General features: G+C 48.6%; 1 protein-coding gene across 2 annotated transcripts in view; it reads right to left on the bottom strand.

The window, feature by feature from the left end:
* The window catches only part of PPP2R2D (protein phosphatase 2 regulatory subunit Bdelta), a 50,667-nt gene extending 33,015 nt beyond the window's left edge, over positions 1 to 17,652 (bottom strand). The window contains exons 1-2 of one of the 2 annotated variants that reach the window (XM_027063420.2): positions 17,500 to 17,652; positions 17,302 to 17,394 (exon numbers count right to left, since the gene is read on the bottom strand). In XM_027063420.2, coding sequence (XP_026919221.1) covers positions 17,302 to 17,394; positions 17,500 to 17,506 — 100 coding nt within the window. In that variant the 5' untranslated portion in view covers positions 17,507 to 17,652. Of the gene's footprint in view, positions 1 to 13,854; positions 13,978 to 17,301; positions 17,395 to 17,499 lie in introns of those variants that run through there. The other variant, XM_053207569.1, reaches the window with a different exon arrangement.
* Positions 17,653 to 18,018: the final 366 nt, after the last annotated feature.

The raw sequence follows: 18,018 nt of genomic DNA, 5'->3' as shown, positions 1-18,018 counted from the left end.
AGTAAGTTTGTTCAGTGCATATAAATTCAATTTCTAAGTAGCTTTTCAGGAATGTATTTATTCTTTGAGAATAAACATTTTAAGAGTGCATTCAATCATTAAAACGATAGATTAGAAATGTATGATTTCCTACTTCAAAAAATCCACATTTAATTCTACCATAAAATGGAGTAAAATTTGGGGCACCTGGGTGGCTCAGCCGCTTGGTTGAGTGTCTGACTTCGGCTCAGTCATGGTCTCGCGGTCTGTGAGTTCGAGCCCCGCATCAGGCTCTGTGCTGACAGCTCAGAGCCTGGAGCCTGCTTTGGATTCTGGGTCTCCCTCTCTTTTGGCCCCTCCCCCACTCATGCTCTGTCTCTCTCTCTCTGTCAAAAATAAACATTAAAAAAAGGTTTTTTTAATGGAATAAAATTCTGATATATTCAAGAGAATGAGAAGACCAGCCACGTACCGGTAGGAAATATTGGCAAAAGACACAGCGGATAAAGGACTGCTACCCAAAATACAAGAACTCTTCAAACCGACAATAAGAAAACCCAATCACAAAATGGGCAAAAACCCTAACACAAGATCTTCAGACGGCAAAGAAGCACCGGAAAAGATGCTCCCCATCACCTCCTCAGGGAAATGCAAATGACAACAGGACCCCGCTACATACACACCTATTAGAGGGGCAAAAGTGGAAATCGCGGACGACACCAGATGCTGGCGAGGATGGCGAGTCACAGGAAGTCTCCTTTGCAGCCGTGGGGACGCACAATGGTGCAGGCGCTTTGCGTGAAAGTCTGGTCATTTCTTAGAAAACCCAACATTCTCTTCCCATACGATTCAGCAGTTGTGCTCTGTGGTACTTACCCAAAGGAGGTGAGAACTTACGTCCACACAAAAACCTGCACATAAATGTTTACAGCAACTTTAGTCATCATTCTTAACACATGGAAACAACCAAGAAGTTCTTTAGTCGTTGAATGGATAAACTGGTCCATGCAGACCATGGAATATTGTTCAGTCCTAAAATGAAATGAACCATCCAGTCCCGAAAGGCATTAAAGTACCTTAAATACAGGTAATGAAGTGCAAGGAGCCAGCATGAAAAGGCTGCACACTATGGGACCCTGAGCATACGAGATCCTGGAAAAGGTAGAACCATGGAGACAGCCAAAAGATCAGTGGTTGCCAGGGGTGAGCAGAGATGAGCAGGCAGAACACAGGTTTGCTGGGCTGAGAAATGACTGTGTGATACCATAATGATGGACGTGTACCATTATATATTTGCCCAAACCCACGGAGCGTGTGACACCAAGACGGAACTGTAACGCAGAGCAGGTTGATAATGGGACTTGGGGCAATAACGTGTCAGTGTTCTCGTCCTTTCATTGTAACAAATGCACCATCTGGTGGGGGGTGTTGATAATGGGGGAGCGTGTGGGGGACGGGGAGAGCAGGGGGTTATATGGAAAATCTCTGTGGCTTCCCCTTAATGTTACAGTGACCCTAAAACCACTCTAAAAAAAATAAAGACTTAAAAAAAAATTCTGATAAGTGCTACAAGGCAGATAGACCTTAAGAAATTAAAAACATTATGCATAGTGAAATAAACCAGATACAGACGAACAAGTGTTGTATAATTCCACTTACATGGGGTCCCTACAACAGGCATATGAATTTTCACAGAAACAGAAAGCAGAGTAGAGATTATTGGGGGCTGGGGGAAGGAGAAAGGGGGGAACTGTTATTTAATATGGACACAGTTTTTCTTTGGGACAATTAAAAAGTTTTGGGTATAGATGGCAGTGATGGTCACACCACACTGTGGACGTAATCGATGCCACGGAACTGTATGCTTACAAACGGTAAAAACGATCAATATTCAACTATGTATAGCTTACCACAATGAAGAAAAAAATCCAGCTCTCTCAAGAATGTCCTCTCTCACCACTTTTAGTCAACAGGGTACTTACTGAAGTCCTAGGCACAGCAATCGGACAACATAAAGAAACAAAAGGCATCCAAACTAGTAAGAATGAAGTAAAACTGTCACTATTTGCAGATGACAGGATGACCCTATATATAGAAAATCCTAAAGAATCCACCAAAAAACTACAACTGATAAATGGATTCAGTAAAGTCACAGGCTACAAAAGTCAAGGTACAGAATCTGTTGCAGCCCCGTACACACTAATAATGAAGCAGCAGATAGAGAAATTAAGAAAACAATCCCATTTACAATTGCATCAAAAACAGTAAGATACCTAGGAATAAATCTAATAAGGTGAAAGACTGTACTCTGAAAACTGTAAAACACTGATGAAAGAAATCAAAGACAGCACAAAGAAATGGAAAGACATTTCATGCTCATGGGTTGGAAAATCAAACATTGATAAAATGTCTACACTACCCAAAGCAATCTACACGTTCAATGCAATTCCTACCAAAATACCAACAGCATTTTTCAGAGCTAGAACAAACAGCCCTAAAATGTGTACCACAGAAGACCCTGAATATAGCCAAAGAGACCTTGAAAGACAAAACTGGAGGGATCACAATCCCAGACTTCAAGTTAAATTACAAAGAGGCAGTAATCGAAACAGTATGGTACTGGCATAAAAACAGACACATAGATCAATGGAACAGAACAGAAAACCCAGACACAAACCCACAATTATATGGTCAATTAATCCTCGACAGAGGAGGAATGAATACGCAGTGGGAAAAAGACAGTCTCTTCAACAAATGGTGTTGGGAAAACGGGCAGCTACATGGCAAAGAACGAAAGTGGACCACTTTCTTACACCATACAAAAATAAAGTCAAAATGGATTAAAGGCCTGAATGTGAAAAACTGAAACCATAAAAATCCTAGAAGACAGCACAGGCAGTAATGTCTGTGACATGATCAGTAGTGGTATTTATCTAGATGTGTCTTCTGAGGCAAGGGAAAACAAAGGAAAAAAAAAAAAACCCTACTGGGATTACATCAAAATAAAAGTTTTTGGGCTCAATCTCATGAACTGTGAGATCGTGGCCTGAGCCAAAATCAAGAGTCTGAGTCACCCAGGAGCCTTGTGCAGAGCCTGCTTGGGATTCCCACTCTCTGCCCTTATCATACGTGTGTGCATGCTATCTCTGTCTCTCAAAATAAACTTAAAAAATTACAGACGATGTATCTGATAAGGGGTTTGTACCCAAAATAGAGAACTTATACAACTCAACACCCCAAAAACCAAACAATCCAATTAAAACATGGGGAACATTATAAAAGGGGGGGGGGCATCTGGGTGGCTCAGTCCATTGAGCATCGTACTCTTGGTTTCAGCCCAGGTCATGATCTCACAATTTGTGGGATTGAGCCCTGCGTGGGGCTCTGTGCTGACAGCATGGAGCTTGCTTGGGATTCTCTTTCTCCCTCTCTCTTTGCCCCTCCCCTGCTTGCTCTCTCTCAAAATAAATAAACTTAAAAAAAAATTTTTTTTAAAATAGAAATACCCTACAATCCAGCAATCACATCACTGGATATTTAAACCCAAAATGCAAAAACAAAACAAAACAAAACAAAACACCCCACACTAATTCAAAGGGATATATGCACCCCTACGTTTATTGCAGCATTATTTATAATAACCAAATTATGGAAACAGCCCAAGCACCCACCAACAGATGAATGGATAATGTGGTGTATGTACACAAGGGAATATTATTCAGCATAAAAAAAAAATGAAATCTTGCCATGTGCAACAACCTGCATAGAGCTAGAGAGTATAATGCTAGGTGAAGTCAGTCAGAAAGACAAGTATCATATAATCTCACTCAGACAGAGTTTAAGAACCAGAAATAGAGAGAGGCAAACCAAGAAACAGATTCTTAACTATAGAGAACTCACGATTACCAGAGGGGAGGTGGTGCAGGGAGGGACGGGTCAAACAGGTGATGGGATTAAAGAAACATCAACAGGACAGAACACAGGAATCTAATACAGATTTCAATTAAAAAAAAAAAAATGCCTAGACCTCAAAAACAAAAAAGCCCAAATCCACATTAGCCCAAATGTTCTGTATTTTTCTGTAGGATCAAATGAAATGAAAAGACTCCCCCCCCCCCCCCCCCGACTCAGAGCCAGTTCTCGAGGCGATGGTGTGAACCCTCTCCAGCCGGCCCTCATGGCCAGCAACCCAAAGGTAACTGTGGGTGGATTCCTAAAGCAACAATTTATAGGACTGCTATTTTACCTATGCACACACCTTCCCCCGACGGCACTTTAAAGAGCACACAATCCTACCGAGCTCCACGGTTCCTCAGTGAGCATGAAGTGAACAGGATGGGAAAGGGAATGTTCTGGTTCTCTTGAATTGCCTATGGAAATTGATTACATCCCTGAACTTAACAGGGGCTCTGGCAAAGCAGAGTAAGAACGTTTCTGGTAACTACGACTATCAAGACTATCTGACTTTTCCGATGACTTCAGCAAGGGACAGACCTTTGGTACCATTGGTACCATGAAGTCAAAACCAAGACATGTGACTTCTAAACACTCCCTGAGATCATTAAGGTGTGAGAGGCAGAGAGACAGCAGCAGCAGTTGGGGCAAAGCGGACACATTCATCTGCCTGAAGAGAAGTTGAAGGCGGCGAGCAGGGACAGTCTATACATCGTGTTGCGGCAGAAGCTGCCGCTGGTGAGGGCAGGAGACTAGGCAGTTAGTTAGGTTCTAACAGGGTACCTGGAGGCCAGCAACGGGAAGGTGGGAGGCCTGTCCTGGAAGGTTCCACAAGAAGCTGGACCAAATCAGACAGGCCCAAGACGGTGGGTGCCATGACCGGACCCCTGACCAAACAAGGAGGAAAAGGCATGGACCTGTTTCCAAGGAACCACAGCCCCCAGTGATGAATATTTCTCCCCCTGGTTAACAACTGTGCATAAAAGTTAGAAGCCCAAGCCCCAAGGCACAGAGCCCCCCGTCTCTCCCTGGAGCTGCTGCCTGTCACGGGGACAGTGCACCCCTTTTCATCATCGACTTTCCCACTGGTGTCGTCTGCTCAGTCTGTCCTTGAATTCCTTCCTTCCGGGACAAGACCGAGAACCTTTGGCAACTCCTCTGGGACAGGCTGGGCTGGGGTCTCCCTGGTTCACCAGGCAGCAGAGAGGAGGGGTTAGAAATGGAACTGCGAGGGGCGCCTGGGTGGCTCAGTCGGCTGAGCATCTGACTTTGGCTCAGATCACGATCTCGCGGTTCGTGAGTTCGAGCCCCGTGTCGGATTCTGCGCTGACAGCTCAGAGCCTGGAGCCTGCATCGGATTCTGTGCCTCCCTCTCTCTCACGGCTCCTCCCCCACTCATGCTCAGTCTCCCTCTCTCTCTGTCAAAAATAAATGAACATTAAAAAAAAAATTAAAAAAAAAACGGAACTGAGAGTTACAAAAAAGAACTTCAACTTGAACTGTAACTTTTACTTCTTAAAAAAATCTGGAACAAATAAGATCAAGTATTGAAAACATGAGTATTATTAATGTATCATGTTAATAACATACAACTAGATTATTATCTTGTTTAAAAGCCACGTAGAGTTTATCAAAATGTGAGGTGGCAAACAGTTTAGTCTGAAGAATTAAAATATTTCTCCTGTACGAAAGGTGTGCCAAAAAAATCATGACATCGTGACACTTCTTTAGAACGTGCAGGTACATAGTTACCCCACAGAAACAAAGCTGGATGTAGCCCCTGACAATTTATGAAGTTAGGTATGATTATAAATGCACTGATGCACATAAGGCACTGAAGCCCCCCCTTTCAATGATTATTCGCTGAGTTATCATTTTGCTTTGTTTTAAATCTAATTAAGGAAACTCCTGCTTTTTAACGGGTATACTTTTATGGCTATGTTTTGTCGTTGGAGATACTGGGAGAAAATGAAAAGCTAGCAACAATGTTTAGGGAGTTTGCAAACAGCCAGAGGCGGCCGGGATCACAAGCAGCAGCAAGGGAAACTCTCCTGTGTTCAGTTCGTAGAAAGCTAGTCTTCTCCTGTTCTATCTTTACAAAACACGAGGCATCCTTCCTTGGTGCGAAACACAACTGTACAGAAGCTTCCAGCATAAAAGCAGACATCCTGCTTCAGTGCCGAGCCAAACCCTCACTCTCCGCAGGCACCCACTCTGAACGGTGGGGGTGGCAAGGTCCACACCCAGGTTATTTACAACCACGCTCCGTTTTAATAGGGGAGCGCTGTTCTGCCGGTGGCTGTTTTTAATCTCCTGGGTCACAGACCGCTTTCCAACGGGCACAGACCCCTTTAATCCACAATATGGGTGTACCAGAATGCTTTTAATCCCTTCACTACTTTGGGGTATTTCAGTTTTTCCGGATGATTGACCGCTGCGATGCACAATTCTATAAACACCTGGTCCCGCAGTGCTGGCACGCTCCTGTGGGACTCCCGCAAAGTAGAATCATGGGGGTCGCAACCCAGCTTTAAGTTTAACAGATGTACGTGCCACACTGCCCTCCAAAGTATGAGTGTGGGGATAATCTTTCTAGAAATGTAAAGCAAAAGTAAAACCTCATCACTACTTTAATTCTTTTCCTTACTCCTTTTATTTATTTCTTAAATGTTCATTTTGAGAGAGCACAGGGGAGGGGCAGAGAGAAAGAGAATCTCAGGCACCTCCACACCCAGGAAGAGCCGGACACTGGGCCTGATCCCGCGGACCGTGAGGTTATGATTGAAGCAGAAATCAAGAGCTGGATGCTTAACGGACTGAGCCACCCGGGCGCCCCTAGTTGTGGTTTTCTGATCGAGGAAGGTGTAGATGAAATAGACTAAACTCTGTCCCACGCTCTGAGCAAGTCCAAAAACCTTACCGGGATTTCTGTTTTCAAGGTTGTCCCTGCCTCTGGGCTCTCGACTCCAGCTTCTATTCAAGTTCAATTTATGAGCCACTCTTCCTGTCCCACTTACCATTCCTCTCCTAAACCAAGACTGACCACACACGGGTCTGACTTTCCTTAATTTCCAACAGCAAAAAAAATCCCCCTTGTAAAAGACACATGTTCAGCATCCTTAAATGAACTTGAGGTAGAACGTATACGAACTGGGGGGACAGAAGAATTAAAATTCAAGGTTTGGGGCATCTGGGTGGCTTGACTGGTTAAGCACCCAGCTCTTAGTTTCAGCTCAGATCGTCTCGCGGTTCATGGGTATGAGCCCTGTGTCTGGCTCTGCACTGACAGCATGGAGCCTGCTTGAGATTCTCTCTCCCCCTCTCTCTCTGCTCCTCCCGCTTGCACTTTCTCTCTCAAAATGGATAAACAAAATTTTAAACATTAAAAAAATCAATGTTTACAATAGATATTTAGAGATTAATATTCATAGTGTATAAAGAGCTTTTAAAAATTGATTTTCATGGAGCCTGGGTGGCTCAGTCAGTTGGGCGTCTGACTTCGGCTCAGGTTATGATCTCACAGTCCATGAGTTCGAGCCCCGGGTCGGGCTGTGTGCTGACAGCTCAGAACCTGGAACCTGCTTCTGATTCTGTGTCTCCCTCCCTCTCTGCCCCTGCCCGGCTCATGCTCTGTCTCTCTCAAAAATAAACCCTAAAAAAAAAAAAAAAAAACTTAAAAAAATTGATTTTCAAAGACCTCAGTAGAAACATGGATGAATGATGTGATCTAATGACTCACAGGAGAAACAGAAATCACCAGTAAAAAAAATCTCAACTGCAACCCTAACCCTAAACCCAACCTAAATCTCAACTGCCTGGGTGGCTTTGGCTCAGGTCACCTCACAGTTCGTAAGTTCTAGTCTCGCTATTGTCAGCTCAGAGCCCTCTCTGGATCTTCTGCTCCCCCCCCCCCCCCAACTCATGCTCTCAAAAATAAAACATTTAAAGAAAAATCCTAATTGCATAACTGGTAAGGAGATGCAAATTAGATTTGCCATTAAAATAGCTAACATTAGGGACGCCTGGGTGGCTCATTTGGTTCAGTATCCGACTCTTGATTTTGGCTCAGGTCACGATGTCATGGTTATGGGGTTGGGTTGAGCTTCGGGCTCGCACCGGGCACGGAGCCTGCCTGAGCTTCTCTTTCTCTGTCTCCCTCTCTCCCGCTCACATATGCATACGCACACTCTCTAAAACCCATTTTTTAAAAAAATAGCTGACATTAAAAAGACTGATGTTCTCAGCATGAAAGGAGGAAGGAGAAGTTTGGGGGGAGGTATAAGATGGCATCTTTCGGAGAGTGCTTTGGCGGCCTCAAAACGTAAACAAGGAGCCTTCCCCAGTGTGCCCGTTCCTAGGAATCCAGCCACGGAAATGCTCGCCCAGGCAGGTGGGGGCCCAGACAATGTGCTGTCGCATCTTTAGTACTAAACAGCGAACACGGAGACCACCAATGAGACTAGTTCAATAAACAAGAGAATCTGTGTGACGAGATGGTGTGCAGTCATCAGAAGGGACCAAACAGAGCTATACAGCGAGGCGGCATGGTTAAGAATACTGAGTATGGGCTCTGAATCCTGACTCTAGCACCCACTAGCTCTGGGACCTGGGGCAAAGCCAACCGACCTCCCTGAGAGTCAGTTTTCTCATTTATAAAACAAAGGCAACAGTAGCACTTAGATCTCAAGGGGCTGCTGCAAGGGTCAAATGAGCTCAAGCACATACCCGGCTCAGCACGAGCACCCTAGTGACAGCCAAAAAGCTGCAAAACAGTCTTTATGACAGGATCCGCATTTTGTACAAAACGAAAAACTGCCTGTACGAAAACTAAGTTCTAAAGTAGAAAATAATAGATAAAGGCATTGGAAATGGTCTAAAAACACACACACTGTGAAGGGCAGTTACCTCTGGGGAGGATCCCTGGACAGCGGTGCAGAGTAGGAGGAAACCTCACTTTCACTCTTTGCACATCCGTATCACTTGGTTTTCTTTAAAAAATGAATGTTCTGCTTTTGCATTTCGAGACAAGAACAATCAAATCCAGCGAAGACGAGCAAGGGCAGTTCCCGACACGTGCCCCGCCGCGCCTGCTGCTAACGCCTTGCTTTAAAGCAGCAGTTGTCAAGGCGTGGTCTGCGGATGGATCCCAGGGGCCCCCGAGCCCAGAACTGTCTTCGGAACAGCATGCCGACACCTGCGTGGGTGAACCAAAGCCACGGTGACTGAAACTGTCGGCGCCTCCATGTGCATCACGGCTGCGGTGCCACGCTGTACGGAGACAGCCGCTCGGCTCACACACGCACGTGAGAGCCAGCAAGCTAGTCCCCCTAGGTTGGCGACAACCTTGATCAAACTAATTTTGCCCAATCCCAGCCCTCTGGGAGGAGTCCTTTCGCTATTCTCTGTGGTGAAGTGGGCACTACGCAAAAATCACATCTGCTGCATCTCCAAGCACGGTGACCGTCTCAAGAAGCACGTGCATGGCTGACTGTGTTGCAGGCCGAACTAGGCACTTATTTGACGGAACGCCATTATTATCTGAAAGAACAACTCACCGACTATGGTTTTTCAGAAAAGTCTCCTGAAAATGAACAAAGGGAGCCTCTCATTTCACAGAGAACAACCGACAGCATTTGCTGCCAATGTTAACATTCACATTTTCGAGAAGGAATTTGAATTTTGGAAGACATACCTATCACTATTACTGTGACAGCTTCCCACTCCAAGACTTTTCTAAGGAGATCAGTTGTGACATTAACAAACGTGATTTTCTTTGATCTTTTATAATGAAATGTATTGACATTTTGAAGGTCTGAATAACCCAGTGTACCAGTATTTGGTATAACTGGTCCAAACGACCAAGACATGATGTTACCAAATCACACACGGAGTGAGAGAGCCATTCAAAATACAAGGTAGGAGTAAGGGATTTTAATGTAATAGGAAATACAAACTCAATGATACGGTTTCAGGTTCCAAAGCACAACTGAACTTGAAGAAATCATCACGTGTCCAGTTCTGCCACAGTATTAGAGAATATCCAGAATTACATGGAAAGGCTGTTAAGTCATTCTTTCCTTTTCTAATTACAAGTGTGAGGCCAAATTTTCTTCCTGTATTTCCACAAAACAATTTCAACAGATTGAACACAGAAGCAGAGAATCTGAAAATCCAGCAGTCCTGTTTTAACCCCTATACTTAGATGCCACTCTTCCCACTAAATCTTGTTTCTTTTAAGAAAGTTGTTTTTCATTAAAAATGTTATGCTCACGTGTAATAGACCATTATCATTTTAAAGTGAAATAAGTATTTTAAGTTCTTCTGTTTTAATTCAAATTTGGTAAGTACTGACACATAAACCCACACAAAGAAAAGCTCTCTGATCTCCCTGGGACCAAAGACTGAGGACCACTGATGTTAGCACAGAGGCTGACAAACTACAACCTGAGGTTCACATGAAGTCCAGCCTCCGCTGCTTTAACAGAGATGCTGGCCCACCGCCTTACCCCCTTGTTCTGTGGGGTCTGCAGTTACTTTCCAGCTACACAGGCAGACAGACTGGGCTCAGTGGTTGCAGCAGGAGCAGACGGGCCTGCAAAGTCCAAAATATTTACTTTTTGGCCCTTTACAAAAAACAAATTTGCAGGCCTCTGATTTAGAGTAAGCCCGCGTTTCCAGCCTTTATTATCGCAGCAACTTCCTACTGGCTTCTGTTCTTACCCCATCACCAACCATTCTCCCAAGGCCAGAGTGACCTTCCTAAAAAAGGTAAAGCTGATGTCACTCTTCAGCTTACAGTCTTAAAGGCTTGTGATCACGATCACTTCAAAATACAATTCCAAGTTCTCAGCTCGGTGCTTGAGGCTGCTATCGAGCACTCTTTGGCCCTCCCATTCTGCCCCTGGACAAGCGCTCAGGTTTCCCAGAATGCACCAGGCTCTCTCCAATCTCCTCTCCACCGCTTTCCCGCCCCCCCCCCCCACACCCCCCGACTTCTTCCCCGTCACTCCCCACCCAAGGACCACTGGGCACTTCTGGCACATCCCCATCCCCGTCCCGGCTCTGTTCTCGGGATGGTGTGAGGGCTAGTCTGTCTGAACACAGGGCTTCTCGAGGTAGGAAGTGGGTTTCTCTACTCCAATATCCAGCAGCAGAAGCAGCCCTCCAGGGCACTGGTCAAGTGTCAGATGAAGACAGCCCAAAGCCAGCCCTCCAACACCCTTCCCCTTCTTACATGGGCTCCCTGGGGCAATATGGAGCAACTTACTCTCCTTTGCAGGAGTGTCTCGTAAGAGAACGTTTCCACAGTTATTAGTTACTGTGTGCTTGTTTGCCAGAGCTTTCCCCGCATTTATGTGGAATCTTTCTAACAAATTGTAATGCCCACAGGGTATACTACCTCTGTTTTACAGATGAAAAGCCAGAAAGAAGGTAAGTAACCAGTCAAGTTAACACAAAGCTAGTAGGAGGGTTGAAAAGGGATTTGTACCAATGCCTTTCCATACCGAGTCACAGGTTGGAGAGACAAGCCCAACACATGATAAAAGCGGAGAACAAGAGGACACTGCTAAATGCCAAACACCACTATATGCTAAGTAAAAAGAAAGGTCACATCCTAAGACAGAATACCAGGTGTTAGGGTGGCTGAGCAGGTGGGCACCTGGACGGCTCAGTCACTTAAGCGTCTGATTCTTGATTTCAGCTCAGGTCATGTTCTCGCAGTTTGTGAGCTCGAGCCCCATGTTGGGGTCCGCACTGACAGTGCAGAGCCAGCTTGGGATTCTCTCTCTCCCTCTCTCTCTGCCCCTCCCCTGCTCAAGCTCGTTCTCTCTCAGTAAATAAAAAATAAGTTCTACAAAAAAAAAAAGTGGTTGAGCTGTGATTCATAAAGAAAGTGGAATGTGATAAGGATTGGTAAGGTGTGAAGGTAGACAGGAAACAGAAAGCATATCCTAAGTTGAGCAAGAAACCTCAGCAAGGGACACAGAATATAAACAAGAAATATGCCTGGGTGGCTCAGTCGGTTAAGCATCTGACTTCGTCTCAGATCATGATCTAGCGGTTCGTGACTTCGAGCCCCACGTCAGGCTCTCTGCTGTCAGCACAGAGCCTGCTTCAGATCCTATATTCCCCTCTCTCTGCCCCTCCCCTGCCTGTGCTCTCTCTCTCAAAATAAATAAATAAACTTAAAAAAAAAATACGATCAAGAAAGGAGGACTGAATAATAATGGAAAAACCCAGGTTAGACCCAACTGAAGGGATCCAGGGTGGATGAACAGATGGGGGAGAGGTCAGGAAAAAACAAGAAACTGCTATTATTTTATGTCTAAATTTAGTTACAACCAACCCAAAGACCTTAAAATAAATGAGAGTTAATTAACAGTCGTACTTAACATTCAAGCAACACTTTACAGGTAACAAAAGCACTGCACACCGTTTGACTTTGACAAAAACCTTCTCCGGTAATTTCTAGATAAGGGAGCTGAGGTTCAGAAAGTGCCTTCACACCTGACAAATGGCAGACGTGAACTAAACCCAGAACTCATCAAAACAAGACTTTTAAAATCAAGGAATAAAAAAATCAAGGCGTATGATTTCATATTACTGTAAATCTTATATACTTACAGCTGATTATAACTAAGATCAGTCCAGCTTCCTGAACATGCAGCCTGACTGAAGAAGCATTACAATGTAGCTGTACTCATAAACACATTAAATGCCTTAATTTTAAGAAAACCACCCATATCTGATTTCCTAATAGCAGAATCTCCCCATGAAGCTCTCTACTAAATTAAACAGCAAGAATGTTACTAGATCGTTTTCTTGTTTGATGGCTTTCCCCCAGAAGATGCTTTCCTGAAGGCCTTTCTCAATGACATAGATATACTTAATGCTCATTTTCTGCACATAGGAAAAACAAAACCCACAATACTCTAAAAATAATGAATATGACTGAAACGTTGTGCATTCACAAATACTGGATTTCACTGATTCCAGGGAGCAGTTTACCACAAGTTAACATCTTTGAAATCAGATGTATCTTATATTCAACAAAACACACTAACATCTTATACTGATGTCCTAGTGCCCTTAATTTTTGTTTCCCTTCCCCAACTTAAAGGTTTCTTTCTCTCTCACAATATATCTACATAAATACCTTTAGAAAAGGCCCTACCACACCACCCAAATACCCACAAGATTTATGTAACTACCCAGACTTGAGTTAAAGATAAACCTTTTAGTATTTTTTAATATTATTTTTTCAGAAAAAGATTAACATCCAACTCAAGACCACAGACCAGATCATGGATTAAAACACAATCATCTGGGGCGCCTGGGTGGCGCAGTTGGTTAAGCGTCCGACTTCAGCCAGGTCACGATCTCGCGGTCCGTGAGTTCGAGCCCCGCGTCAGGCTCTGGGCTGATGGCTCAGAGCCTGGAGCCTGTTTCCGATTCTGTGTCTCCCTCTCTCTCTGCCCCTCCCCCGTTCATGCTCTGTCTCTCTCTGTCCCAAAAAAAATAAACGTTGAAAAAAAATTAAAAACAAACAAACAAACAAACAAAAAACAAAATCATCAAGTAAAAAGGCAAGACACGTGAGGGGCACTGGGTGGCTCAGTGAGTTAAGCGCCCGACTTGGGCTCAGGTCATGATCTTGCGGTCCGTGAGTTCGAGCCCCGCGTCGGGCTCTGTGCTGACGGCTCGGAGCCTGGAGCCTGTTTCGGATTCTGTGTCTCCCTCTCTCTGCCCCTCCCCTGCTCATGCTGTCTCTCAAAAAATAAATGTTAAGAAAACCTGTAAAATCACCCATGATGAAAAAAGCTACACATAACACCAGATAATAGTTCATCACAAAGCCCCCCTCCAGCCCTCCCCCCGTCTGTCTAGAAAAGCAACAGGCAAAGGCAGCAAGACCCAAACCTTCCCTGCAAGAAGGCAGCTCCAATCCCGTCGAGGTGACCTGGCAGGCAAAATGACCACATCGTGGGATGGGTGCGCAGGTGCTTCAGTCACTGAGCAGCGTACCATCTCTGTGACATCTATTCTTTAATGGCCGTTTTTTCACCCAGGTCACTAAGCTTCCAACATTTTGACAGGCGCTTCCTTTAAAGGCATCTCGTTTTCGTTTGCTTTCAGAAGCAATTCCCTACAATTCCTGCCACAGAGCTCTCCCCCGAGCTCTAGGAGGAGCAATCCCGAGGCTGGCAGCCACACCCCACGCGAGGACTGCATTGGCACCGCCACTAACGGTCACCGAAGCAGCCCAGCGTGCGCGGGCTCTGGAGCCAGTCGGCCTGGCTTCAAACCCTGGCTGCGGTCACGGTGGCTGCTGACCAAGGTCGGTGCCCCCCTCCTCCCCGTGCCTTGGCTTCTGCATCCGAAACCGGGAAAGACAAGGGCGGTGTGGAGACTGGACTCGCGGCCCCAGGGAGCTCGGCGCAGTCTCAGGAACGTGCGTGACTGGCGTTCGACGTCTGGTAGCTGTCGCCACCGCAGACCGGGTCCTCCACGAGGGGCGTGAGTGGGGCCAGCCGGCCTTCGAGCTTGAGGAGACGGGCCGGCCAACGACCGTGATGTCGCGAGACATCTGCCAAAGGCATCCGTCCAGGGAGGTCGTGCGAGAGGGGCTGTAGGGCCCAGGGACTGGGCCATGGGGACCAAACACCACACGCGGAAACGTGACAAACGCCCAACAGCTTCCGCACAGCAGCCACTGCCTAGAGCATCAGGCTTTGCAGGCACAAGCTGACGATCCGTCTCTTCTCCCTTCCTCTGGCAACTCCCCCTGGGTTTTACTTCTTTGGCCGCGGCTCATCTGGGCCTAAAGTTCGCGAATTCCACCGCAGGGGGTGACGGCTTCCCTGCAAGACGTCAGCTTGCTGCAGGGGACGGAGCAGTGACTGTCACTCCCGCATCCTGTCACCAGCAGAACTGCCAACTTCCTTTCGAGCCCAGCTCTACTCCTGCTCCCGGGAGCTGAGCGCGTGAGCAGAACCCCACGCTTTGAAAAGAAAAAGCCGCTGCATTTTACACAGTACGATACTTTCTTCAGGGGTGCTGACTCAAGTCCCGCACACGACTAGTTTGAAAAACCAAGACGGGCGCCCGGCTGGCTTACTCGGCGCAGCAGGCGACTCCTGATCTCGCGGTTTGGAGTTCAAGCCCCTCAGCGGGTGTGAAGACTACCTAAAGATAATCTTTAAAAAAAGCCTGGGTGGCTCAGTCGGTTAAAGCGTCCGACTTCAGCTCAGGTCACGATCTCGCGGTCCGCGAGTTCGAGCCCCGCGTCGGGCTCTGGGCTGATGGCTCGGGGCCTGGAGCCTGCCTCAGATTCTGTGTCTCCCTCTCTCTCTGCCCTGCCCCGTTCATGCTCTGTCTCTCTCTGTCTCAAAAATAAATAAAACGTTAAAAAAAAAAAAAAAAGTGAAACGGAAGGCGAAAGCCTCTCTCCCCCGTACTCACTCGAGTGTTTAGCCCCAAACCTTCTCACGCAACTGAGGCGAGGCCCCGGCCTCCATCCACCTCAACCAAAGACACACAAGTGCAGGGTCACGGAGGCACTTCCAGGTAGAGCCCGGACCAGGACAAACGGCGCGAGCCACAAATCTCAACGCATAAAGGTTACTGCCCTGGAGTTCTCGAACCCAAGCCTCCACGCACGACGGCCTCCTGCAAATTACCCGTCCTCAGTGACCTCTCGGCACCTTCTTCGTGCTGGTTGAGTCCGGACACGACAAGCTCGGTTCTTCGCGCTGCACAACCACTAGCTGGAAGCGATGCCGTTTCCTACACCACGGACTGTGCGCAAGGAATACAATTCGACAGACACCGTCCCCGCTCTGCGACAGAAAGGACACTTCTAAGAGTGTTCGCGCTGACCGATTACCCGGCCAAAGCTTGTGTGGGTCACAGGAAAAAGCTCCCAACACCTACGCGGACTGAAAAATTCCCGAGTGATTACCACAAACAAATCTCACCAGAAAAAGATAACTTGCCACGCAAAACTTCCAGGTACGTTCAAATTTTAATGTAGGGATTTAAAACTGCAAAAAAGTCCCGATTCCGTTCAACCAGCAAAATTATCTCTGCGAAGTTTTTTTAAGGGCACCATTCTCAAAGTGTAATGTCACACTTAAAAGACACCATTTCAGTCGGAATTTGACAAACTCATTCCGTTTGTCAGAACTTTTTCAGAAAAGGAAAATCAGAAATTAAAACAGGCATTAGGCTCCCCCCTCCCAAAACAAACAAGTTTTGCTTTGCTCCTGCTAAAAATTTTAAGTTTAACTGTCACCCACTTGGCCCAAGTAAAATAAAAATATATCTTAAATGAATATAAAAGGCACAACCGGTGAGTTATTTAAGTTCCATAAAACCACCAACTTTCCATCCTCAAATCGTACGCATCTTCACCAATTTCTTCGAGTGCAGTTTTGCCTAACAGTCTGGACTGTGTTAGTCTCGGGGCCACACATCTCCCGGTGTCACACCACCAGGGAGGGGAGAAGGAGCAGAGGGTCGTGGGAGGGGCCCAAGATCGGGACAGGTGAACACACGCGCGAGCACACGCGCGACCGGGGGCTTGGGGCAAGGGGGGTGTATTTCAGGCAAAGACAAGGCCTTGCCACCAGACGAAAGGTTCACGACGTCCCCTAAAACGAAGCCTGTAAACCTGGGATGTCCAGTTTCCGAGTCCCCACACATCACGTCCGGGAAAGAACGGCCGTCCCTACTGGAAGAGCCCGGGCGGCGTGGTGGGGGGCGGGGGCGGGAGCCCTGCAGCGCTCGCGGCCCGCCGCCCGCCACCCGAGCGCTGTGCCCCCCGGCTCATCTCAGGCTTCGATGCAGGAAACAACCACGCAGAACGCAGGGGACTTTAGGACACCGCCGGAGCAAAGGAACCGGCGACGAGCCCACGACGCTAGAACCTTACAGAACGACCGTAAGTATCAGGCAGCCCAGCCGACCGGTTTCCAAGACGAAGAAAACGAAGCACCACGGCTCGCCCAGGTGGTGCCCGCGCAGGTGGCTCCCGAGCGGCGGCCTCCCGACCCTCCCAGCGCCGCGTCCCAGCCGCTACCGCGACCCCGCGTGCCCGGCTCCCGCAGGCACCTCCGCAGCCCCCGGCGCCGGGAGGCACCCACACGCCACCCCGGAGACCCGAGTCCTCGCGAGGCTCTGTGACCTTGGCTTCCTTATATAACCCCTCGGGGCCGCCTCCCTGTCCGGGGGCCGGACCTCCGCGCTCCGAGCGGTGCCCTCGGCGCCCCCGGCCCGGCGCGCCCGCCAGAACGGGGTCCCCGGGGCGGGGGACGCGGCTGCCCCCAAGGAGCCGCGCCCGCCCCCGCGCCAGGGGCGCGGCCTTACCTTCCGCCACGTCCTCGTCGATGGCCCCCTTGACCTGCGAGAAGCACCACTGCAAGTCATTGCCGCCCGCGGGGCAGCCGCCGCCTCCGGCTCCTGCGGACACACCGGGCGCGTCAGGGGCCCGCTCCCGCCCCGCGCCCCCGCCCAGGACCCCCGCCCGGAGCCCCGCGCCCGCCCCGCCCCACGCGCGCCCCTCACCTGCCATGGCCGGCCTGCCGGCGGGCGGGCGGGCGGGCGCCGAGGCGGCGGCGCACGAAGGAGGCGGCCGCCGCGCCGCTGCCTCCCGAGCACCTCAGCCCGGCCGCCGCCGCCGCCGCCGCCGCGGCCGCCGGGGAGGGATTTTTTTTTTTTCCCTTTTCAAAATGGCGCCCAATGCCCGTCGCCCCGCTGGATGACGTCATCCTTCACCGCCTCCTCCGCGGGCCCGGGGCGGGGCGGGGCCGCCGGGAGGCTCCCCCGCTGGGGAGGGGCGGGGCGGGGCGTGCGGCCGCGAGGGCTGCCGGGGGCTGTGGGGCGCGCCTACGGCGCTTGCGCGAGCCGCCTCGGGTCCCACCACGCCCCCCGGCCGGGGCTGGGCCCCGCCCTGAATCGGAGCGGGGCGCTCCAGGGCGGTGGGGCGGGGGCCGGGGCCGGCGCGTCCCTGAAGACCAGCCGCTAGGCCGCCGCTAGCCTCACTCCTCTCTCGCCGGGTCACGCGAAGGGCTCCAAGCCGCCGTC

Source organism: Acinonyx jubatus, chromosome D2 (genome assembly GCF_027475565.1).
Source record: "Acinonyx jubatus isolate Ajub_Pintada_27869175 chromosome D2, VMU_Ajub_asm_v1.0, whole genome shotgun sequence".
NCBI classification, from domain to species: domain Eukaryota; kingdom Metazoa; phylum Chordata; class Mammalia; order Carnivora; family Felidae; genus Acinonyx; species Acinonyx jubatus.
Note: the sequence above shows the minus strand (reverse complement) of the source record. Positions and strands in the feature narration are given on the sequence as shown.